We start from the raw sequence: 26,423 nt of genomic DNA on the forward strand, positions 1-26,423 counted from the left end.
GATCCACACTATCAGTGTACGAACACACTCAATCAACCAAGTCACAGAGCCTGACCAACTGATCCATTTGTCACCTCTTGTGACCAGCATAGGTTGCTGGGGGCCTATTCAAACCCAGATTCCCTACGGGGCTAAAGCTCTGAAGGAATTTTTACAAACCTTGCTGGCTGCTCACACACTGATCACTACAGCACAGACTTCCTCTGTGGTCTAGAGGACAGAGCGCCTGCCTGGAGAGCAGAAGGTCAGGGTTTTAAAAGATGGTACTTGTTGTTACTGTGCCTAGTGCTTGGCATTAAGGGGCTAAAACAAGGACTGGTCTGCTCAAAGTCAGTATACGGTGTCTGAATTGGGTGTTCATGTTAAACAACGGCATGGTATCTCAGTGGGCTAGCACTGCAAAACACTTGGCATTACTCCAGGTTAGTACAAGCAGACACACCCCACACAAGCAGACACACACACACTTGCACGCATGTGGCAATATAAGTGCAATAATCTTGAAGGCGACGTTAAACCATATTTCACCTCACAACAGCTCACTTGAGCAGATGCAACTGTCTATATGCTGTATATGAATGTATATTTCAATGATAGCATAATCATAATCATTTCTCATTTCCCAGATAAATCTCCAACCAGTGACCGCTTCTCCATGAATGAGCCTCACATCCAGCTGACAAAGCCAAAGTCACTCGGTCTGGAGGCAGAGAAGGGAGGTCGACAGGATCGCGAGAGTCCGGGGTCGCCACCAGAGGCTGCTGTTGCTAGTGGTAACCAGGCACGGATACGGAGACTTGGAAGACAGCCTACCTCCATGTTTGGTCCTGATACTAAAGTGTTCGCTGTTTGGTTAGAGAACTTTGAAGACCATGAGAACTTCCCTACAGGTTAGCAAATTATCTAGCACCTCACAGGGTAGACAAAACATTATAATTGCCAGGAGCACTGCATTGTGTTTGATTGTCATTCTAGAAGTTGGTGAGTAAATAAATAAACGTACAACTTTATGGATAACAACTTCTGGTTTAATCAGTAGTTGTACTTTTCCTTAGAACTGCCCATTTTTAAAAAAATGGAGAATATGTTAATGATTTATGATTACTGTTTATCTGGCCCGTGTAAATTGATTTTGTGGGTATGAGTCTTGGGGAGTATAAGTTCTTCCAGAGGGACAAATAATTTGTAATTCTGAGTAGGTTATTCTATTTGTTGGCCATATTATAAAATGTGGGTTTGCAATTACATGACGAGACATTATAGGTGAGCAGCTCTGTAGTGTCAGTAAAACATGTCACTTGACAGCAGTTGTTTCCTCCTTTTGACAAAACAATTTTGTAAGTAGGTGTGTCATGATCAACCTGCACACAATGTCTCCCTCTGTCATCAGTGTGTAGTGTACCCTCTGTCATCAGTGTTCGGTCCCCCTGTCATCAGTGTGTAGTCCCCTTCTGTCATCAGTGTGTACTCCCTCCCCCTACTGTCATCAGTGTGTAGTCCCCTTTGTCATCAGTGTGCAGTCCCCGTCATCAGTGTGTACTCCCGCACCCCCCGCTCTGTCATCAGTGTGTACTCCCCCCCCCCTCCCCACTGTTAGTCCCCCTGTCATAAGTGTGTAGTCCCCCTGTCATCAGTGTGCAGTCCCCTGTCATCAGTGTGTAGTCCCCCTGTTATCAGTGTGTAGTCCCCTGTCATCAGTGTGCAGTCCCCTGTGCCATCAGTGTGTAGTCCCTTTGTCATCAGTGTGTAGTCCCCTGTCATCAGTGTGTAGTCCCCTGTCATCAGTGTGTAGTCCCCTGTCATCAGTGTGCAGTCCCCTGTCATCAGTGTGTAGTCCCCTGTCATCAGTGTGTAGTCCCGTCATCAGTGTGTAGTCCCCTGTCATCAGTGTGTAGTCCCCTGTCATCAGTGTGTAGTCCCCTGTCATCAGTGTGTAGTCCCCTGTCATCAGTGTGTAGTCCCCCTGTCATCAGTGTGTAGTCCCCCTGTCATCAGTGTGTAGTCCCCTGTCATCAGTGTGTAGTCCCCTGTCATCAGTGTGTAGTCCCGTCATCAGTGTGTAGTCCCCTGTCATCAGTGTGTAGTCCCCCTGTCATCAGTGTGTAGTCCCGTCATCAGTGTGTAGTCCCCTGTCATCAGTGTGTAGTCCCCTGTCATCAGTGTGCAGTCCCATCATCAGTGTGCAGTCCCCTGTCATCAGTGTGTAGTCCCCCTGTCATCAGTGTGTAGTCCCCTGTCATCAGTGTGTAGTCCCCCTGTCATCAGTGTGCAGTCCCCCTGTCATCAGTGTGCAGTCCCCTGTCATCAGTGTGCAGTCCCCCTGTCATCAGTGTGTAGTCCCCCTGTCATCAGTGTGCAGTCCCCCTGTCATCAGTGTGCAGTCCCCCTGTCATCATCATGCAGTCCCCTGTCATCAGTGTGTTGTCCCCTGTCATCAGTGTGCAGTCCCCCTGTCATCAGTGTGTAGTCCCCCTGTCATCAGTGTGCAGTCCCCCTGTCATCAGTGTGTAGTCCCCTGTCATCATCATGCAGTCCCCTGTCATCAGTGTGTAGTCCCCTGTCATTGGTGTGTAGTCCCCTGTCATTGGTGTGTAGTCCCCCTGTTATCAGTGTGTAGTCCCCTGTCATCGTGCAGTCCCCTGTCATCAGTGTGTAGTCCCCTGTCATCAGTGTGTAGTCCCCTGTCATCAGTGTGCAGTCCCCTGTCATCAGTGTGTAGTCCCCTGTCATCAGTGTGTAGTCCCGTCATCAGTGTGTAGTCCCCTGTCATCAGTGTGTAGTCCCCTGTCATCAGTGTGTAGTCCCCTGTCATCAGTGTGTAGTCCCCTGTCATCAGTGTGTAGTCCCCCTGTCATCAGTGTGTAGTCCCCCTGTCATCAGTGTGTAGTCCCCTGTCATCAGTGTGTAGTCCCCTGTCATCAGTGTGTAGTCCCGTCATCAGTGTGTAGTCCCCTGTCATCAGTGTGTAGTCCCCCTGTCATCAGTGTGTAGTCCCGTCATCAGTGTGTAGTCCCCTGTCATCAGTGTGTAGTCCCCTGTCATCAGTGTGCAGTCCCATCATCAGTGTGCAGTCCCCTGTCATCAGTGTGTAGTCCCCCTGTCATCAGTGTGTAGTCCCCTGTCATCAGTGTGTAGTCCCCCTGTCATCAGTGTGCAGTCCCCCTGTCATCAGTGTGCAGTCCCCTGTCATCAGTGTGCAGTCCCCCTGTCATCAGTGTGTAGTCCCCCTGTCATCAGTGTGCAGTCCCCCTGTCATCAGTGTGCAGTCCCCCTGTCATCATCATGCAGTCCCCTGTCATCAGTGTGTTGTCCCCTGTCATCAGTGTGCAGTCCCCCTGTCATCAGTGTGTAGTCCCCCTGTCATCAGTGTGCAGTCCCCCTGTCATCAGTGTGTAGTCCCCTGTCATCATCATGCAGTCCCCTGTCATCAGTGTGTAGTCCCCTGTCATTGGTGTGTAGTCCCCTGTCATTGGTGTGTAGTCCCCCTGTTATCAGTGTGTAGTCCCCTGTCATCGTGCAGTCCCCTGTCATCAGTGTGCAGTCCCCTGTCATCAGTGTGTAGTCCCCCTGTCATCGTGCAGTCCCCTGTCATCAGTGTGTAGTCCCCCTGTCATCGGTGTTCTGTCCCCTGTCATCAGTGTTCTGTCCCCCTGTCATCAGTGTATGTGTGTTGTAGGGGACCTGTTGAGTGTGGCCAGTACAGGACAGGACCAACAGTGCAGCTCCAGCTCGTCCTCTGTACAGAAGGTCCCAGAGAAGGACATCTTTGTCCTCTTCATACACGCACTGCAGAACGGCTTGTTTCGCATCCACCTCCAGCTGCAGGACAAGGGCCACACCAAGTAAGGAATGGTGATAATAGGCAACTTTGAGACTCCACATTATGTATCACTACATTGTCACACTGTTCAATGGACCTCACGTCCCTCGGTGTATGTATACATTATGGTTGCAGGGAATCACAAATTTGGCTGGAATAAACTATTTATAATATCTACTATATTCAGGGTTGCCAAGAATCTATACATACACATTTTTCTGTGAGGTCTATGACAGAGTGATGTAGGGATCCTGGGTCATAGACCGCCTCCGTGGTCTAGTGGTAGAGCGTCCTTCCAGAGAGCGGAAGGACCAGGGTCACGTCATACCGAAAGACGTTAAAAGATGGTACTTGTTATCCTGTCTGGTGCTTGGCATTAAGAGGCTAAAACAAGGACTGGTCGGCTTGGAGCCAGTATGCTGTGTCTGAGGGGGTATTCATGTTAAACTGCAGCATGGTATCTCAGTGTGCTAGCACTATAAATTGGTATCAGTCCATATTAGTACAAGCAGCCACACACACACGTGCATGCACGTCGCAGTATAAGTGCAATAATCTTGAAAATGATGTTAAACCCCATTTCACCTCACTTCACCTGGGGCGTAACAGGTCCCTTGTTTGCCAAACTGACCATGAGAAGAAACTGAAGTGAAGAGTGGGTGGTTTCAACATGTGCCTTTGGTGACAGCGTGTCAGCGTACCCTGACATGCTTCGTGTAAAAGAGCACAGTAGGTATGGTAACTAAACTGGGGAAAGACAGTTTTCAACTTCATGTTTGTGTTAAACAGTGCTTTGCTGGCCCCAATTTACATACAGTTGACGACAATGATGTAATGGAATATTCCTTGCTATGGTTTTCTCTTCACTCACTCAGTGATGTCATTGCATGACTTGTTACAATTATTCCCTCACTCAATGATGTCATAAACATCACTCACTCACTCACTCGACCTGTGAAAATCCGGGGTAGAATAGGTCTTCAGCAACCCATGCTTTCCGTAAAAGGCGACAATGCTTGTCCTACGAGGTGACAAACTGGATCGGGTGGTCAGGCACGTTGACTTGATTGATGCTTGTCATCATATCCCAGTTACGTTGATTGATGCTGATGTTGTCAATCTCTGGATTGTCTGGTCCAGACTCAAGTATTTACAGACCACCGTTATATAGCTGGAATATTGCTGAGTGCTGCATTAAACGACAAACAAACAAACACTCACCCACTCACTACTGTCATACTGTGTAGGATGTCGATGGCCATCCCGCTGGTGGACGGAATGTTGGTGAGTCGACGCACACTAGGAACACTGGTCAGACAGACAGCCATCAACATTTGCCGCAGGAAGAGACTGGAGAGTGAATCGTAAGCAACATGATAATATGTTATTATACTCTTACTTGTATTTTGTGTACATGACTTTGTTTTGCATCTGAAACACCACATCATTATAAGATACTTTTGTTTTTCTGTGAGGTGGTGGTGTAGCTTAGTTGTTGAAGCATTTGCTTGTCAGGTTTTCCTCAGACACAAACAAGAATCTTAGTTTCAGGATAACACGTGGAGCTCATTTTAGCATCAAGCCATGACCACAGTGTGTTCAGATGTGCATTTGATAATCTCATATCATGCACATTCATTTTTTTCACTTGCTTGACATGTGTTTTTTAAATCAGCATAAGTAATGTTAGATTTACCATAATCATTTATATATGTGTATATTTTATCAATAAATGACCTCAAAATATGATACTTTTATCATGGCACAAAGTACACATGTATCATATTGAAGCAAAATGTTGGTTAAATATTATACAGCTGAGTGAATGGAGGGCGAGTTATTGACATTTATAGCTAAAATGGATAGAATTATCATTAAACAGCCCGCATGTTATCAAAAGTGAGCAGGCCGCTTTAACTTGATAATGCCCTCATATTGCTTGACGACGGGCCATTATCAGCCCCTATTATAGGTGACGTCATAGGATAGGGATATGTTCAATAGTGACGTCATCTGGTTTGTTCTGTGATGTTTCCATATTTGTAAAAGTTGGTCAGTGACATTGGTGTCGATTGCAGTAAATGTTTCAAAACCGATATTGTTGTTTCTTTTTATTTGATAACAAATTCCATCCATTTTAACTAAAATAATGGTAACACTATCTTTCAGGGCATTATCATTTACAGAAGCCCTCAGTCTTTTCAACTGCGCCCCTTCATCGGGCCTCAGGTTTCTGCAAATGATAATGCCCTGAAAAATAGCGTTACCCTTATAATATTCCTTCCAGGTACAGGCAGTGGGGTAGCCTAGTGGTTAAAGTGGTTGACACGCCTAAGACCCGGGTTCGATTCCCTGTGTGGAGCCCATTTGTGGTGTCCCCAGCCGTGATATTGTTGGAATATTGCTAAAAGCAGCGTAAAACCATACTCACTCACTCCTTCCAGGTACCAGCCACCCCACGTGAGACGCAAGCTGAAGATACAGGAGGTGGTGAACAAGTATCGGAGCAGCTTGACAGAGGCTGAGTTCTACACAACTCTCTTCCAGGATATGCCCAAGTGAACACATCACGTCACGATCAACCCACCCTAGTGACAGTCTTTGTATTGAAGTTATTTCTCCTTAGAATAATCTTTCAATCACAGTTTTCATATTTATTGCAAAGACTATATACACCAACAGAAAGTGAAGCCAACAGATATTGCTGTTGAGTTGTCGAACTGTTAAGGAGTGACCAAAGCATAGCAGGAAGGAAGATCAGTACTGAAGGTCTTGACACTCACCGGCATCTTGCATCTTGTATCTGTGTTTATGGCTGTAGTGCAGCCAATGGTGTAGTTCAGTGTCAGATGTCACACCAATGAATGGGTATGGTCAGCAAAACACTGGATACAAGCTGGTAAATCATCTAGACTTTTCACGGTGTATGAATATTTTTCATGACAAGTATCATATTTTTGTCAGTCCCAGATTTGAAAAAGAATATGTGATGACATGAATGTCAAGTTTATTATACAATGAATATGATTAATGTTATTAATAATTACACTATATGTTCACATGCAATTTCTAAGCATCCAATACTCAATATCATCTCCAAATCTGAAAACACATAATGCTTAATTACCTCCTAGTATATTGTGACTGTCTGTCTTGTATCCCTGGTGCTGTGTAAGATGCCAGTGTCTGTATGTATGCGGCTGAGTACATGGTACACCCCTTGCTTTACCATCACAAACTGGCTTCCACAAGCGATATCACATGGGTGAGATCAAGCAATATCTTCTAGGAGTTATTACTACCATAAAATTGCATCACAATGCCTTGCAGACCATTATGATGTCATCGGTTTCCATGTCACCATCAGATGACATCACTAATGTCTCTGCCTCTGAAGCTGGTAGCAGTACATTTTACAATCAAGACACTTGTTATTACTGTTTGCAGATAAGTTGGAAGAATGGTTTGGGGTGATGAATAGAATCTCATCTTGTATCAGTTGATGTCAAACACTCATCATCATGCATCAAAGTTTTATACTTTTATTGACTCGTGTCGATGAATTGATGTAGAAAGGCACACGAATGAGATTCTCTCTATATTGTGCCGTGTAAGATACAGTTAGTATGGGTATGCTCATGCTGTCAAAGTTGGCCCAAATTTAATACCATTCTGTGAACTTCCTTGGATGTTTTTAATGGACATTCATTATGACAGAGAATTTGCCAAACATCATAAGCAAGTTGGATCTCAAGTGACTCAGTCACTTATCACTATTGGCAAGATTATAATCAAATATCCTAAAAAGCCTGAGTTAGCAAAGACCAAAATGTCATTTGAACATGGCAGCAACTAATAAATACATAGTCTTTGCTACTTAATTTGCAATGGGACGTGTGTTTGTCACTATGCTTGTACCATTCAAGGGAGATAACTTTATTCTCCTCTATGTTTCTTTGTTTAGAACACTTTATGGAACGAGGAGATACAGTTTCTGCTGATACCCTGCTTCAAGTACAGTTATCCTTGATTGCAAATGCAGTTGTTGGTCTTGACAATACCTGCCCCCCATTCTCTGATATGGACCAGTATTTTACCATACAGTTGATGTAAACACTGGCACATCTATACAGTGTATCTATGTTCATACTTAATGGACCAGTATTTACCATACAGAAGTTGTATATACTGGCACATTATAACAGTGTATCTATGTTCATACTTAATGGACCAGTATTTACCATACAGATGTTGTATATACTGGCACATTATAACAGTGTATCTATGTTCATACTTAATGGACCAGTATTTACCATACAGATGTTGTATATACTGGCACATTATAACAGTGTATCTATGTTCATACTTAATGTCTTTGTTATGCAATAGGGCACGTGCTTTATGGGAGATGTGCAGTATATGGTTAATATTGTTGATCTAATTTGTTTTGTTTTTATGTTTGCAAATGAAACCTTACCAGTCTGACAGGTATGTGGCCAGGAGGCTGAAGGGTATAGTTCAGGTGTTCATTTGATACTGAACAGTGGACGGTAGGTCCTTGTCCTAGTGGCTGAATGGTGTGGGGTCTCTACTGTGGGGGCATACATGCAAGGATGTCTGGTCTCTACAGAACAGTGGATGGCAGCTCCTTGTCCTAGTGGCTGAATGGTGTGGGGTCTCTACTGTGGGGGCATACATACAAGGATGTCTGGTCTCTACTGAACAGTGGATGGCAGCTCCTTGTCCTAGTGGCTGAATGGTGTGGGGTCTCTACTGTGGGGGCGTACATGCAAGGATGTCTGGTCTCTACTGAACAGTGGATGGCAGCTCCTTGACCTAGTGGCTGAATGGTGTGGGGTCTCTACTGTGGGGGCGTACATGCAAGGATGTCTGGTCTCTACAGAACAGTGGATGGCAGCTCCTTGACCTAGTGGCTGAATGGTGTGGGGTCTCTACTGTGGGGGCGTACATGCAAGGATGTCTGGTCTCTACTGAACAGTGGATGGCAGCTCCTTGACCTAGTGGCTGAATGGTGTGGGGAGCTGATGGTCTGTCAGGGTTGGGCCACACATCACTAGGAACTGATGTCACTGTTACATTGATGACTGTCTTCAGTGTACAAATATCTTGAAGCTGCTCTTTTTCCCAGATGTGCTACATATATATGTAGGGTGAGATGGAAAGGGGAATGGTGACCATTAGCTTCTCCTCAGGGAGATGAGAATACAACATGATGCACCTGAACCATTGACTAGGATAATACTGTCCTCTGTTGTATAGAGTCTGTTGCTATAAAAGTAACACCTGATCTTAAAGGGCAGTGGTATAACGTTATACCAAGGAATTCTGTCCGTCCTTCCGAGGAATTTTTTTGCGTGTGACCTATTACTTGAAAACTACTGCATAGATTCTTCTCAAACTTGGTGAACACTTTTATACTAATAGGAGAGGTGCAGTGCAAAGTTTGATTTTGATAAATGGATTTTCTGAGAAAATATTGCTTTTTTCATGTTTTGAAATTAGAAATATGTTGGAGTCAAAGATGGGGGTATTAGTGAGACCTGCTCATTTTTTGCCTTTATATTTTTATGTTGTTTTGGTTATTATTACAGTCAAACCTTGCCATGTTGAAATTCGCGGGTATCTGTGGAAAAGTTCAAGTTATCTGGAGTTCGAGGCAACCAACAAGGTGAATTTTCAAAAACCAAACATCATGTTATAAGAGATTATTACACGTAATCTTGTCATTTTTGGTTTATGCTACATCTCAACATCATTAACCACATTGGTACAAATAATAAAATACTTGTATTACTGGTATGCTAATTGTTTTAAATAGTTTATTCATCCATTCAATACTGATTTTCTTTGACTTCTGACAATCTATAGCTCCAATAATAGATCACAAACATGATCTTATCTGTTTTACATTTACAAACACTTCAGTAACTTCAGTATTGGTATGTTGTTAGAATGCATCCTGTTTGACGCAATTGCAGTGAGGTCATTGAGTTATATGTGGACGTTATTTATTTTATTAAACTGTTGGAGTCGTCAGGGAAACTTATGCTTAATTTGGATACTTGGGATTCCGGGGCCCCTATGAAATTGAGAAAGCTGTCGTTATGACTCATCCAGTTCCATAGAGCCGAGCATTAATAATGATAAATATAGAAGTATAGAAGATAGAATGGCATGGCAGGGACCGGAAGGTGAGTTTCAGACAACCAGGAATTCGACACATCCAAGTTCAACACAACAAGGTTTGTTTTTTATTTATTTATTTATTTATTTATATATTTATATATTTATTTATTTATTTATTTATTTATTTATTTATTTATTTATTTATTATCAGGTAGATTTATGAATTAAGTGTGGTTAGTTTCAAGGGAGTATTGGTGTTATAAAAAAAATACACATCCCAGATAAAACATGAAAATAAAAAATTAACTATGTCACCAAAACATTTTAATATTTTTTTTCAACATTTTGCAACAAATCACAACTGATATATTATTCATGGCTCTGTAGCAAGCATACTTATCCTGGTGTTCTGCACTACATCTACATGATGGATGGAAGACATCACGATGGAAGCATGCACATAACATGTAGGCTAGTCATGCTGGGATTACATTGTCGGTCCATCCCAGGAGTAAGATGAATTTACATAAGCTAGATTCCACACAGACTTTAGGGACTACTGCGCAATATGTGTACTTCCCAAAATCATCAAAAATTACAAAACTGTCAAAATCTTCAGCAATTTTTTTATATTGCTAGAAATCATATTTTCCGTCTTGTCTTCATATTGTTTCACACAATCAATAGACTGTATATCTACTTATAGACAAAATAAAACAAATTGTGTCTCATGGGTATCAACATTTTTCAAACTAAGAAAAAAATGGATTGTCTGGCTGACACACCGATTCTTCAAAAGTCAGTTCCTGTGAAGTGTCCATGTTTTTGTAGCCTACCCATCATGATGGTTCACTGAATCTGTAGAAATTACAATAATGATACATGGGACAAATGCTGAAGGCTGTGTTGGGTTGCGCTCATCTGTATAATATTCTTTACCCTCCTAATAGACTTCGGAATCAATACGATTGCCCAGCTATTCTATGACCACAAAAAGTAACACCATGGCAATCTCCGGAGACAACATCTGTCCATAAACTTCATCAAATGATTGATTTTGGCGTATGGGATAAGATTTCAGAGACAAATTTCCTTGGCTGTTGTCCTGTGGGAAACAATTAATTCATCAAAAAGAGCTGTTCGCATGTTTCATATAATTGCTGTTTCTCCCAGTTTAATAACCGTAATAGCCTGTTATTACATTGCTTGTTGTAAGTAACACAATAGATGGAGATTATTGGGTGAATGCTGTTAAATGCCACAGGCTGAAGTATTCCAACAGTATCTTTTAAGTAATTCAGTCTGAACCAGACAAACCAGTGGTTGATGTTATGAGCATCGTCTCACACTATCAGGGTATGATCAACCAAGTCACCGAGTCTAACCACCCGATCCATTTATGTTTGTTTGTGTGTTGTTTTGTGCCGCTCTAAGCAATATACCAGCTATATGACGGCGGTCTGTAAATAATCAAGTCTGGATCAGATGATCCAGTGATTGATATCATGAGCATTGATCCTCACAGTTGGGATACTATGACATGCATCAACCAAGTCAGCGAGCCTGACCACCCGATCCCGTTAGTCACCTCTTATGACAAGCATAGTTGCCTCTTACAGCAGGCATGGGTTGCTGAAGACCTATTCTAACTCAGATCGTCGCGGGTCTCCATTTATGTGAACAAATTGGTGTCATGAAGGATTTGGGATTATTTTTCTCAACTCAGTTTAACCAGCAATGTTATTTCTCTTGAAAATATGACACGAACATGGCCACTTCCAGCTGAGTAATATGTTAAGGGAAGACATGTAGCTCTCTATGTTTATTTGATGTACAAGAGGTTTGCAAAAGCTGTTTCTGGTAACAGGAAAAGGTGTAGGAGAAGCATGTTAATATTGATTGTGAATTTCTTAAACATACTCTACTGCTCAATGAGATATTCTGAGGATTTTCCCCTGGGAAATCACCTAGTTTTGTCAAAGCAAATGTGAAATGTCATAAATTGAAAAAAACAATTTGTCTACAGTGAAAATTACAGTCTAAATATACTCGTAATGAATAAAAAAATACTTTTAACATTTATTTAAGCATGATTTACAGAACTAATCTAAAGCTAATTCAAAGCTTGTCTTCCTTTGTGTATATTTCAGATAAACACTTTTACATGGGTTTGATGTTACAAGTTTCTATTCTTGTAGAACTATCTGATTCAGTATTTGTTTTATTTGTTTAGGAAAAAAACATACTTGGATGAGGACACACAAAATTCAGGCACTAATATGTCAGTTGATGAAACCGATCTACATCTTCTGAAACATCCTCAAAGCCCAGGCAAAGCTTTTGAAATAAAGTTGAATTTGTTGAATCTAAAAGAGTTAAAGCTATTGATCTTAAACCTAACGAGACATATGTATTTTGTGCTTTAAGAAATTGACAACATATTAAATATTACATATATGCATAACGTATTTGTGTTTGTATGTAAGCATTAAGTATTTCTGTAATATGGGTGTGTTGTGAAGAATATTAGTTTCTGCAGTAGTCAGCTATATCCCTGTAGATGTTATCAAACACGAAGTGTTGCAAGTATTTAGTTTGTTGTCAGTATTATCTCCTGATGTTTGCTAAACTGCATGGATTTTATATCTTGTTCACAGTGTATACAATGTATGTACAGTATCTACGATATATTAAACACCCAGATAGATGGTTAGTAAGAACCATTACACCTTACGTAAAGATCAGCTTTTTTAACACAAAATATCAAGGTTATTGGGGCATCAGTGCATGAGACATAAAATGTATTTATTCTCACATGACATGACAGTGTGGGATGTTATATGTATGTAAATGTTCATGAGATAGTTGTTTTTATTACTCACTCTACTAGTCATGAAATAACAAAGGTCATGAGAGATATATTATTTATCAATCCAAATAAAAAGGATAATATTTTCTTATCATTAGTAGTGAGTTCCGCGTAGTTACTATATAATTAACAAATGTAAACAGTTATGTTCAACCTACTGGTAACTCGACATTAGGCTGGTTGTAGCTGGTTATTTTAGGTTGGTTATGTTTGCTGATAACTCATTGTGCAGGCTATTTGTAATACAGAATGCACAGAATTTGGTGAGTTAACTATACTGGTAATGTACAAGTGTGTTCAGTAGCTGAGGAATATGGAGTCTATCAGAGTTTATATGTGTCTATTGACGAACATAGTTGTACAGTTTTGTACAGACACTATGCTAGCTCAATGATCAAGTGGTACCTGAATTTGATACAAAACGCGTAATTCACTATTAATTATAGATAAATGGTTTCATTTGCCATATTTGCCAACAACAACATCTCTTGGTAGTTATAACTCAAAGATGTGTGTGCACATGTATTGGAATGTATTCCCACTTGATGAACACACTCTTGCAGTCTCGCTTTAGAAGCTTGGTGAACGTTAAACTCCATAAATGGTAAATGTGTCATCCTTAGTTTGCATTGAAAAAACAAATTCTTCATTTTGTGGTATGTGTGTTGTGACAGCCCAACCAGGCTGTTACATTATTTATTTCCTTGAAGCTGACTGTATGTGTGAATGTCATTGTTATTTCAAATATATAGTCCTCCTGTAGGATTTGTTCATATCATCACTCCTGCAAGTGCCATGGCTTTGTACAATGTATATCAAAACTCAGACATGTATTCTGAAGTATATCATGTGTCAGCTGCCCATTAATAACAAATTAAATTGTGATAACGACATGACAATCAGAAGTGTTGTTTGTTTTCTGTCGAGCTGGCATGCTTTGTTTTATTTGTTTGCTCCTTAACACCACACTCAGTAATATTCCAGCTATATGACGGCGGCCTGTAAATAATCGAGTCTAGACACGAAGTCTGGGATACGATGACATGCATCAACCAAGTCAGCGACCCTGACCACCCGATCCCGTTAGTCACCTCTTACTACAAACATAGTCACCTTTTACGGCAAGCATGGGTTGCTGAAGACCTATTCTACCCCGGATCTTCACGGGTCCCTTGAAGAGTGTGTTGAGTGTTTGTAGATGGAAAGGACAGAAGGTATAGTGCAATTGTTGACACATTATTTAAGAAATAAAGTACGAGTGGGAGTTGTTTATCGTGCAATAAAACACTGCAAGGTGATATGAGATATCAACATGACGTTAGGAAAAAACACATGCTTTAAAATATTTACCCGTTTTTAAATAATGATGACTCCCTGAATAGAATCCGACCGTGCAAGGTTGGACATGTCCATTTTATGAACGTGAAGTTACGTTTGTTCATTCCCGCTTTTTATCACAATTTACACGTCGACCATCTGTACCTTTTCTCCCAATACCGATTGTCATATCTTTCTCACTTTTGGAATTGATCACTCGGTAATTGCGTTTATCTACGCTGCCCAGCTAGATCTATGGGGAACAACTCACTTCACACTTCCCTCTCAAAAATAGCGTCGTCCTATTAACGACGTCATCAAGTTGCGAGTGCAGGTTCGATTCTCCAGAAATGACGTCATGATAGAACAATGTTTTATCGTGAAATTACCACGAATGGTTCTTCAATGTTCTTTAGCTATCTTATATTCCCCTATAGTTTCCGAGGTGAGTTTTGTCATCATATTGCAGTGAAATGGAAGTATTTACTAGAATCAGCTATATGAGAGCTTATCATCAAACAAGGCATGCAGGATTATGGAGTTTGAAACAGACACTATCAGTTCTTATATCTTCCTGGTTCTAGAAAGTGTGCCCCCAGTCTATGCCTAAATTACCACAGGGATTGTTTTTCAGGTGCACTATTACAATTATCAACAGTGTTTAGGGGAGTAGTTCACCGTATTTGATGTTATGTTTCAAGTGATACTGTAACGTAATAGGTGGAGGTGAAATACATGTGGATATGTAATCTACTGGGGCAGACACACTGAAAGAAAGATGGTAGTGTAATGGAGGGCAACAATCAGATTCGTATATTTTTCTGTAACACAAGTTTGATTATATGTTTCTGTCATTTGATTCTTGATAAACAGAATCAAACAGTTGTCAACAGCTTAAAGCGCCTCTTGAATACATCTACTGTGGCTTCTCTGAAGGGTCAAGATGTTATATCATGGCTAACAAGGGGAACTCAGTGGTCAAGTTTTTTTATCATTGCTAACATGGTAACTCAAGGGTCAAGTTATATCATGGCTAACAAGGTAACTCAATGGACAAGTTGTTATATCATGGCTAGGAAGGTAACTCAATGGTCAAGTTGTTATATCATGGCTAACAAGGAGAACTCACATGAGAGTCAAGTTGTTATATCATGGCTAGGAAGGTGAACTCACATAAGAGTTAAGTGTTATATCAGGGCTTACAATGTGAACTCACATGAATCAAGTTGTTATACAATGTCTAACAAGGCAAACTCACATAAGAGTCACGTTTTCATTTCATGTCTAACAAGGTCAACTTGCATAACGTGTCATTTTACTAATGAATAAAAACAAACATCTGTGGCATGTGCTAAGTCAAAATGATCACAAGCCTCTCAAGATGACCACACCCAACACACCGATCATTACTGACACATGGTAATATACAGGTATTGATTTTCCAAGTCTGGTGATGCCTGGCAGGGAACGACAATGCATAAAACACTGAATTGTGGCTACCTTGCTCAGCGATAAATGCCATCTTGTACAAACTATGGCAAGTTATAATTAATTGTCCAATAATAATATTTGTTTCCATATTATTTGAATAAAGAAGTCATGAAGTGTTCACTTATATAAATAATAGTTGAAAAAACAGTCAGGAACTCTTTAGAAATAAACTCTTGTGGAATGAAACAGTCTGGAACTTTTACCAAATAAACACTTGTGGAATGAAACGGCCTATCATTGTTCAGAAATAAACACTTGTGGAATGAAATGGTCTGGAACTGTTACAAAATAAACACTTGTGGAATGAAACGGTCAGAAACTGTTACAAAATAAACACTTGTGGAATGAAATGGTCTATCACTGTCTGTGACAAACAGTTGTCAAAACACAGTCACAAATTGTTCAGTGATAACTGATGTTAATGGAAACTATTTATCATATTTTCTGAAACTAGTTTACATGTATTGCCTATCTTTTTGATAACATAATATTTAATAATCTGTGCATGAAACATGTAAAGTAGATCCCACGTTAAGGTGTCCATGATGATGATGATGTAAATTTAACGAGCGCTTCCGGTGTTGCCGATTTCGCACTCGGACAAGGTGTCCAGTGACCTCTCAGTCCATTCTATCAGTTGATCCCATGTCAAGGTCTCTAAAAACTACTCAGAACATTAATATCACTTTCCAAATAATTAATCTCGATAGCATCAACAAATGGTAGTACATTTACAAGTGTGTAAATCATTCCGTAAGACCCGCTAGTTTCACCCCAAATCCCCAGTGAAAACTTTAATCCATTCAGTGTCACATTCTCCTAACTTCTCCGTATAAAGTAATAGGATGGAGAGTTAGGCACCAAGCTGTAGCTTATGTTTAAGGAAATATGCCATGGAGCCTTCCATCCATCATGACCTCACATTTTAAAGATCTCTGAAGCCTCATACGTCCATTAGGTTTGCTTCTCATCAAAGTACCAAACAAAAGAAGAATCATACATAAACTGCAAGGTACAAATTACAAACCAAATCTCATTTCATTTTTAGCTCACCTGACTGTAAGTCAAGTGAGCTTATATCATGGCCTGTTTGTCGTGCGTCATCCGTCCATTGTAAACACCTTCTTCTCAGAAAGGGGGCATGGTTGGCCCAGTCGGCTAAGGCGTCGCGATTCGCTGTGCAGAGTTGCGTCCCTTGGGCATGCGAGAAACCTATGATTCGGGGTTCGAATCCCGGTTCGCCCCGATTATGTTTCTAGGTTTGTCAGCACCATACCCGTGCTCGTGGGTTTCACCGAAGTGGTAAACGTCTGAGACCTGCATCACTTCGGGCTTTCCTCCCACATTAAGCTGACACGCCGTTATATAACTGGAATACTGTTAAAAGCGGCGTTAAACCCAAATCACTCACTCACTCTTCTCAGAAACCTTTGCACCAATGATGCAGCTGGAACTTCACATGATGACACCCAATTTGTCCCAGTCCGATATTCAATATGGCTTCAACAGCGTTTGGTTAGACCATGTTCTTAAAACTTCAAAATGCATTTTTTTGCACTGTAAAATCTTGAGAAATCAAGGTGTAATTTCACATGCTTATTGCCAACAACGGGGATCAAGGTTCAAATCGATTTTTCAATATGACAGTTTTCACAAATGCTATATTGAAAATATGACCGGCTCTGTGGTCTAGTTGATAGTTGATTCCGGAGAGCGGAAGGTCGTGGGTTCAATCCCGGCCGCGTCATACCGGCCGTATCCACCAGCCTGACCATCCGATCCCGTTAGTCGCCTCTTACCCCAAACATAGTCGCCTGTTACGGCAAGCATGGTTTGCTGAAAACCTATTCTGATACTGTATATGTCTTAAGAGGAAATAGGCATACCAAGCTCCCATCAAATGTCAACAGGCAATCATGTAGGTCATGACATAAGAACGCTTGACCCCCGGTCAACAAATATAGGTTTTATCGTTTTATCCACTCAGATATTTGATTGTATGCTATCGTTCCCCAACTGCCGGTATCGATGTTGACACAGTTCACCGTCTTTGTAACAGTAGAAAAACCCAATCACTCACTCACTCACTCACTCAATTCAAGACGAATTGAAAGTATGTCTCCATGAAGATAGTTATCAAACTATCCCAGGGACATGTAGCTAATAATCTGATATACGTGGATCTGGCACCGTGGGATATATTTTCAAAATCAGCCATTAGAAGCCCCAGCGGGTTGGAGTCAACTGCAACAAATGTCCTCGAAAATTGGTCCGACCACTAAGTACTGATTGCTGTTGTAAATAATAAATCCCACACCCAAGCGTACGTTGGTTTTAACGTCATAAAATATGGTATATTGCCCGAAAACTGGTCTCCCGCAATGTCCTCCATCGGCTCACGGAATACAGAATAGCAATTATCGTCTCTCTATTGCCTTGAGAGAGCGGCCAAGTGAGGATCGCATCTAGCGGTGTTGCTGCTCATTCCATTCTAATGATTTGACTTCTGCTCGGGGACCTGGCGGGAGTGAACAGACGTTACGCTAGTGATCCCTGCCGATCCTCCCCGATCCCCTCTGAGGGGCGCTTGGCTTGTAGTTTAATACTTGTCTTTAGAGCGATCAATCGGAACTGTCGTGTGCGTGTTGCTATTTTTAGACCTCATTCCGAAAAGCAATTTGATTGTTTTTTTCATATCATGATGGCATTTCGCTTTCATATGAAGGTATTTCGTAAGCTGTTGTTGCAGTGATGAGATACGGAATGTGATGGGAAATTAGATTTCATGCAACCCACGCACAAGGCTTATGTCTGTGTAACTTGCCCAAAGCTATATCCACACACGCAAGGTCCAAACATCGTTGGCTGTGTTGTTAATACACAATCATTGCTGACGGTCTGTATCGTAATCAGTACGTAAACCTGATAGCTTATCATAAATGTTTTTGTTTTGTCGATAGTTTTCAGATGTTAGTCCGCCATGAACCCGCCGTGCGTACGCACTTTCATTTTGTGTCATGACTGAGCCTAAAGTAGAACAATCGTGCTGGAATAAGGAATGTCTCGCACGAGCCTCTTTATGAAGCCGGTCATTCCAGGACAAAATCTAGATACTTCTTGAAGTTGCAATACACTCTCAAAGAGTCAAAAGTTCAAATACTTATGTATGCCTTTTCAGTCACTGGTCTTATTTAGTTATCTATTGTAATTAATGTTGTTGTTTGGTTGTTTGCAGCGTTAGGTATGCACACCATGCTTCGAACAAACAAGTTGGAATCAATGACTACAGGATATTGCAGTATCACTGAGTGAGTTTATTCTGTGACTTTCCGGAGCGCATGGCATGACGTAACCCAATCACTGCGGCGTTTTAAATAAACTCACTGCAATTGTTTTACTCCTGTATTTGTAAATAGTCTGTAATGTGGTTCAGTGATTTGTTTGTTTGTTTGTTGCTTAACGCCGCACTCAGCAATATTCCAGCTATACCACGGCGATCTGTACATAATCGAAGCTGAAGCAGACAATCCAGTGATTGACATCATGAGCATCGATCCACGAAATTGGGAAACGATGACATGCATCAATCAAGTCAGCGAGCCTGACCACCCGATCCCGTTAGTCGCCTCTTACGACAAACATAGCCGCCTCTTACGACAAGCATGGTTGCTGAAGACCTATTCCAACCCGGATATTCACGGGTCGGTTCAGTGATATTTTTGTCTAATTCTAGTGGCACTATGTAGGTCTAGGTTGTTTCAAACAGTCTTATTTTACCAGGACGTCCATACAAGTCTTTTTATGATGGAGGACTGGCGTCGGAATGGCTAACCGAACTGATTCCACAGTTACGGATGTTCGCTAATAGGCTGCTGACAACACAACGTGGTACATCTCTATACCATATCCGGTTTTAGGTGCGCATGCGTTCTTAATTGCAAATGAAAATAAATGTAGACATGTCGTCACCTCGAAAGTCTGTTCTGGGTGATATGCTATTAATGTTATTTATGGCGATAGAAATTTTACTTCACAACCTTCAGGAGAGTGCGCGATTTGTTTTCATTCGATACCGAGGACCAATGAATCCTATGTTAAGCGTCGTCCAATCACAGCCTACGGTAAATCGGCCATCGTCTGTCGACTCGTTTTGATGGCCTTGTCAAAGGCAAATTACACAGTGTGCCAGAGCGATAATACCTATATCCTTGGCATCGGACCCCCTTTCACAATGTTATCTCAGTATGCACCTGGCAGAACTTCATAAAAACAAACTAAGACTGCTTTGTGGAACGGACACCAGGGGGGAAGGAAGTTCGGTTTGTAAGCACTTATCAGAAAACTACCACCCTTAAAGCGGCTGGGACACCGACACTGTGTTTCACTTATGCAGGTACCCCATACAGTTATACTCGAACACGAATCTTCAGCAATACAAGACTACATTCCATCGCGCGTCCAGACATGACGTGAAAACCATCAGAGAATTCAGCCAACTGAATCGCGACCCTGACCTTCACTGACGACGGGTGATTCCGGTAGGACAGGCCATGAGTGAGTGAGTGAGTTGGGTTTAACGCCGCTTTTCACAATATTCCAGTTATATCACGGCGTGTCAGCTTAATGCGGGAGGAAAGCCCGAAGTGATGCAGGTCTCAGACGTTTACCACTTCGGTGAAACCCACGAGCACGGGTATGGTGCTGACAAACCTAGAAACATAATCGGGGCGAACCGGGATTCGAACCCACAATCATAGGTTTCTGGCGTGCCCAAGGGACGCAACTGACAGGCCATGAGCACAATTGTCATGATGTGTTGTAAGAGTATCCAAACCTGTTCCAAATTGTACGATTGTATAGCGTGGTCGGCCTTAAACTGCGAGGCAGCCATTTGAATGATGATCATAACATGTTTCTTCTTGGTGCTGGGAGAGTGTTACTCTATTGTTGCCATTAATGGGTATATGGGATGGATACTTCCTATTGCTAGTGGTCTAGTATTGCAAGACAGTAGTGAGGTCATATAGACGTGTGTCTGATTGAGCCGACGGACGCGCTGCATATGGTACAGAGAGTTGGAATTTAGACAAAGAAAAATGTTGCATTATATTTGCTTGGGGATCTTGTTACCTACACCTGCTGAGGCGAGCAAGACGTTTCTGTGTTCACATATAACAAAATATGTAAGTGAGTAAGAGGGCTGAAATGGTGTAAATGCACTCCGAGTGTACAGACAATATGAACCGATGTATGAGACGTATGTTACGAACAATATACCAGATGACATAGCTCCGTACTTAACAAGTTTAAATGTGGAGGGGTGAACGCCAGACCAATGAAAATATACCCGGATGTTTGGAAAATGTTAACAATGTTGTGATGCATTAGAAGATGAACTTCATGTGTTGTTTGACTGCATTATAGGACCATATCAGAGAACCTATTTTTAATATATTTGTCCAGATGAATTATTTGTTTGTTTATGTATCGTTTAACGCCACACTCAGCACTATTCCAGCTGTATGACGGCGGTCTGTACACCAGACAAATTAGATAAACCTGATATAGAAAAGCTTTGTTTTATATGTAAAAATACCAGTGTTCGTTTTAATTTTGCCAAATCTGCTTTCATTGCTAAATCGGAGAGAACATATTTAAATGGCCACTTCTATTTTTCTTTTGAGATCTACAGAAGTAAGACATCATTAAACGTGTGTCTGTAACGCTTACGGATTTGTTTCCAAAGTCATTATAAGTCGATGTTCGAAATTGTATTAAAATTATTAAAAGTATTTGTTTTCTAAGTGATTCATTTAAAGAATTGTCGGTCGGGTCAAATAAAGAAAACTGAATAGTTTCGTTGGAAAGCCAATTCAGAGGGTTTGACTGCTTTCTACATGAGGTTTTGAGCATGACTGAAATATCCATTCGACCACTTGCTAAATGGCATACTGTGTTTATACACTTATCAGAGGGTACACAAAGTACGTGATCTAGACTACCAGCTGTTGGGCTTTCATTCTTCTTGAAGCATCGCTGACTTTGTGTGCTGGCGATTAGGTCCCTTACATTGGTAGTGTGGGTTCGAATCCCGGGACGGACTCAACACTAAAAAGTACTAGAATCTGTACTTTACAAATATAACATTTGTTACATTTGACCACTTTCTAAATGGCATTATGTGCTCATTACTGAAAAAGAAACGAAAGTAGATGCGGAGGGGATATTGAGTTCTAAAACCTTTCCGTATTTAGATTGAAAAAACGTCTTTCATTAATTTGCGAGTGTCCCGCCTCGAGATTGTCTCGTCCGTGTTATAAGGGTATCTGTTCATTTTCATGCTTCTGAGACACGACCAGGAAATGTTCAAGGCCTAAGGCGTTTGTATTTCATAAATTCCTTCGGAGTCAGTTTGGGCTGCTGCACGGTTGCCCAATCAAGACAATTACACAGTGCTGGTCACGCCGACATGATGGGGATATAGCGAACTGTAGAACAAGATTTAACCACTAACTCACACAAAGTACAATATAGGCTGCCGTAGTCTATAATATGGACCTCTCACTGAATGTACCCCCGAAGCCATACTCCGTCGTTCAGTCCTGCCTCATGGGATGTTCATCTCTGGTGGTGTGATACGCCTTCCCTAAAAGAGTACTGGGCGCTGCAATCACATAAGCCAAACGTGGATGCCATAGGGTATAGAATTAGGGTTTATGGCCAAAGTAGGACACCTTTAAAAAATCCCTTGGTGAAAATCAAGTTAATTGTGTCCTTGCCCGAGTTCCATACGAAATAACCAGTTTTCTCTGTGCGCTGCGTCAACTTAACAACCAGCTATAGAGACAGAGCCTAGATTAGGAACATCAATTCTATACTAAAATTACGCGTGTATCATGTCCGAAACAGAGCTTAAGTAAAATCAGGTATTCAGGCTCTGAAACGGACCGGATATTCTTTCCACAAAATAGGGTTCGTGTTTCCGTAGGTTCCACGTGTTGGCGAACTCAAACACGGGTGAGTGAATTGCAACACTTTCCTGACCACCAGGAAAGGACAAATCACCTCAAGCCGTCGATTAATGTAGGCACGTTTACTCTACCCAGTCATACAAGCAGGTCCTCATGATCTAACTCCCGTCAGCCCCTTCGGTCTCCGCCTGTCACTCGGAATTGTTCGTGGCGTGCAATCAGAATGCATCATTACGTTTAACCATTCTTACAGAATATATCGACGGAACACAGCTTGGAGCGGTATTCCTGTTGACTCATATGACGTCCGATTAATGTTTGCGTTTTGTAAAAACTCGCACAAAATCTGTTTTTTATTGTATATAATGAGTATATATCGCCACTATACATATATGTTCTCTGTTAACCTCAATATGTTATGTAGACTTGATTGTAAATAAAGTTTAGTTTAGCGCCTCAGTACAGCCGAAATGTTATTCAAGCATGTGTATCTTTGCAATCTAGAGCCGCAAACTGCTGTGTCTATGGTTGTCTTTTCCATACGCTGGCACGATTTTGTTGAAAGGTCATTCATACTATAAGATTTTGTCTTGTTTGTTGCCATTCTCAATTATTCAGTGTATTTTTATGTCCATTCTGTTATAATAAATACGTAACAACAGCCTCGTTGTGGACGTCACATCTCTATATCTGTTCATGAGCAACTTTCATCAAACATCCTCTCCCACATGACAGTGTTATCTGATGGTCGGCTACTTTACAGGTCCTGCTTTGCATCGGACTCATAAATAGAAGTTAATTGGTTCATGTTATTTATCATAATAAGATGGAGATATAAATACACTGGATACTCACGGATCGATTTTTGTAGCTGCGATCATTTGATTTCACATTCATCGTAAAAGTGTGCGATTTCTCACTAAATAGTTTGTACTCGGGGTTTACAAAATAAAGAAATCGTTGTAGGTTGTGGGTCAAAAGAAACTGATTCTCCTTTATGTCTCAAACGAAAATCCCTTTTCAGTTTTATGACAATGAACACACGGAAACGTGTTCCTGATACACGCTGAGTGCGGCCTATAGAGGTCTCCAGTCTATAGAAGTCTCCCGTCTATAGAGGTCTCCAGTCTACACATGTCTCCAGTCTATAGAGGTGTCCAGCCTATATAGGTCTCCAGTCTACAGGGGTCTCCAACCTATAGGGGTCGCCAGTCTATAGGGGTCTCCAGTCTACAGGGGTCTCCAGTCTATAGGGGTCTCCAGTCTACAGGGGTCTCCAGCCTACAGGGGTCTCCAGTCTATAGGGGTCTCCAGTCTACAGGGGTCTCCAGTCTACAGGGGTCTCCAACCTATAGGGGTCTCCAGCCTATAGGCGTCGCCAATCTATAGGGATCTCCAGTCTACAGGGGTTTTCAGTCTATAGGGGTCTCTCGTCTACAGGGGTCTCCATCCTATAGGGGTCTCAAACTTATAGGGGTCTCCAGCCTACAGGGGTCTCCATCCTATAGGGTCTCCAATCTACAGGGGTCTCCAGTCTATAGGGGTCGCCAATCTATAGGGATCTCCAGTCTACAGGGGTTTTCAGTCTATAGGGGTCTCTAGTCTAAAGTGGTCTCAAGTCTATAGGGGTCTCCAGCCTATAGTGGTCTCCAGTCTATAGGGGTCTCCAGCCTATAGTGGTCTCCAACCTACAGGGGTCTCCAGTCTATAGTGGTCTCCAGTCTATAGGGGTCTCCAGCCTATAGTGGTCTCCAACCTACAGGGGTCTCCACCCTATAGAGGTCTCCAACCTACAGGGGTCTCCAACCTATAGAGGTCTCAAGGTGCGAGTGTAGATCATATTATCTGACCATGGTTACGTGCAAATTCCTATATGCCCCGTGTACGGAAGTGACAAAACTGAACTGACATCTTGCGGTATCTACAAGTTTGCTTTGTACCGGAAGATATATGGAAGAAGCACTGTGTGCAGATCAGCCCCGCACCACCTCGCCTTACCATAGCCAGACTAAGGGTGAGACCTTTTTCCTCCTTTCGTCACCGGACCAAGACTTATACAGCCAAGGTCATCTGACATATATATAACATTAATTAATGAGGAGAGGCACTGGTACAGGGTGGCTGGCCGTAAAAGTACAATGAGGATTAACGATCGGGATGAGCATCTTTTTGTAATGATATTTCAGCGATTCTTGACATATACCGGTCATGGCTACAGGGTAATTAGCCTTTGTAATTTAATGTTCATTCAGACAAAGGTTGTCCTGTATCAGTCGCTGTGACGGTTCCATCAATATTTCAAACAAAATGGAACCGTTCTCTGGCATTGACCTTTGGATTTGATCGAATTACATGGATGCAAATTGGAAAACTAAATTAGGAAAGACTTGCGTAAAGTACGGAAGCCTTTTAGAGCCATTTATCTTTTTATTATTTTTCGTGAAATTTCAATATACTAAGTTGAAATTTCAAGATGTTATGTTGATATTTCAAGATACTAAGTAGAAATTTCAAGTTACATTCTAAGTTGAAATTTCAAGATAATAAGTTGAAGTTTTAAGATTATAACTATAATTTCAATTAAGTGTTTTGAAATTTCAAGAAAATACCAAATGGCCCTAAAAGGCTTCCGTACGTTCAACTCCATACTTTGGTCTCATGAGAAACACATGCATGGTCTTCATGTGCGCTCATGAGTTTCACGTTGGCTCTTACGCCGTTACAAACACTAAACTGACTTCTCTGCTCCTGTCGATTAAATTTATCTTAAGCGGCAAGCAAGTTTTCTTAAATTTGGCCATCAACATACTGTCGAGAAGATCTGTGTCTTTCGTGAATTAGGGGCGGTCGGGTAGCCTAGTGGTTAAAGTGTTTGTTCGTCCCGCCGAAGACCCGAGTTCGATTCCCGATATGGGTACTTTGCGTTTAGCTCATTTCTGGTGTCCCCCGTCGTGAAATTGCTGGAATATTGCTAAAAGCGTCGTAAAACCATTCTCACTCACTCTTTCATGAAGTAGATCTTCGTGCATATTCCATCCCGGCATTCCTCCTTGGACTGCTCGAAGCACTGGCGAGAAGTCGACCACTTCAATACTGCAGTGTTTGGCAGTAGTACGTCAAAGAAAACTAGCATAATTAATAGAACACACGTGTACTGAAAACCTCTAAAACCAGCATTTAAGCCGTACCCTACACTTGGTGTTGGTCTCGTCCAAATCATGCAAATATTGAAAAGGACAAAGACCAATTCCCATACATATGAACACCCCTCACACGTAACATCACCGTTTCGAAAGGTTTTGCTATTTAATTTAGTTATGCAAATCCTGTTGGCCAAAGAAGCCCTTGTTGCAGCTCGTCCAAGGTTGGCAAAATTCTGGTTCCTGATACTGGGTAAGCTTAATCCTGGGGATCGATGTGGACCCCCTGTTTAAACACAAGCCAGCGAAATAGAGTCTGCATAAGTACCCATAAATATCTTCGAGCGATTCCTGTGAAGGTCATGAGTACGCCGAACTCTTACAGGTTTATGGTTACTCTGACGCCGAGTACATAAAATTGGGACTATGTGATTGTCTTAATACTATCGCAGGTTTATATGACAGTGCTTGAACAAGTTGGTTGGTTTGTTGTTTAACGTCGCACACGAGTCTGGACCAGACATTCATGTGATTGATATCATGAGCATCGATCCACGCAATTGGGATCGATGACATGCATCAACCAAATCGGACCGGAGCACCCGATCCCGTTAGTCGCCTCTTACGACATGCATTGTCGCCTTTACAGCAAGCATGGGTTGCTGAAG

At 41.6% G+C, this 26,423-nt stretch overlaps 1 protein-coding gene across 4 annotated transcripts in view; it reads left to right on the plus strand.

The window, feature by feature from the left end:
- The window catches only part of LOC124146087 (ral GTPase-activating protein subunit beta-like), an 82,390-nt gene extending 71,838 nt beyond the window's left edge, over positions 1 to 10,552 (plus strand). For all 4 annotated transcript variants that reach the window (XM_046516167.2, XM_046516175.2, XM_048402858.1 and 1 more), the window contains 4 exons: positions 627 to 890; positions 3,677 to 3,842; positions 5,068 to 5,184; positions 6,265 to 10,552. In XM_046516167.2, coding sequence (XP_046372123.1) covers positions 627 to 890; positions 3,677 to 3,842; positions 5,068 to 5,184; positions 6,265 to 6,382 — 665 coding nt within the window. In that variant the 3' untranslated portion in view covers positions 6,383 to 10,552. The remainder of the gene's footprint in view (positions 1 to 626; positions 891 to 3,676; positions 3,843 to 5,067; positions 5,185 to 6,264) is intronic.
- Positions 10,553 to 26,423: the final 15,871 nt, after the last annotated feature.

The sequence above is a fragment of the Haliotis rufescens genome, unplaced genomic scaffold (genome assembly GCF_023055435.1).
Source record: "Haliotis rufescens isolate VD_foot unplaced genomic scaffold, xgHalRufe1.0.p SCAF_3, whole genome shotgun sequence".
NCBI classification, from domain to species: Eukaryota; Metazoa; Mollusca; class Gastropoda; order Lepetellida; family Haliotidae; genus Haliotis; species Haliotis rufescens.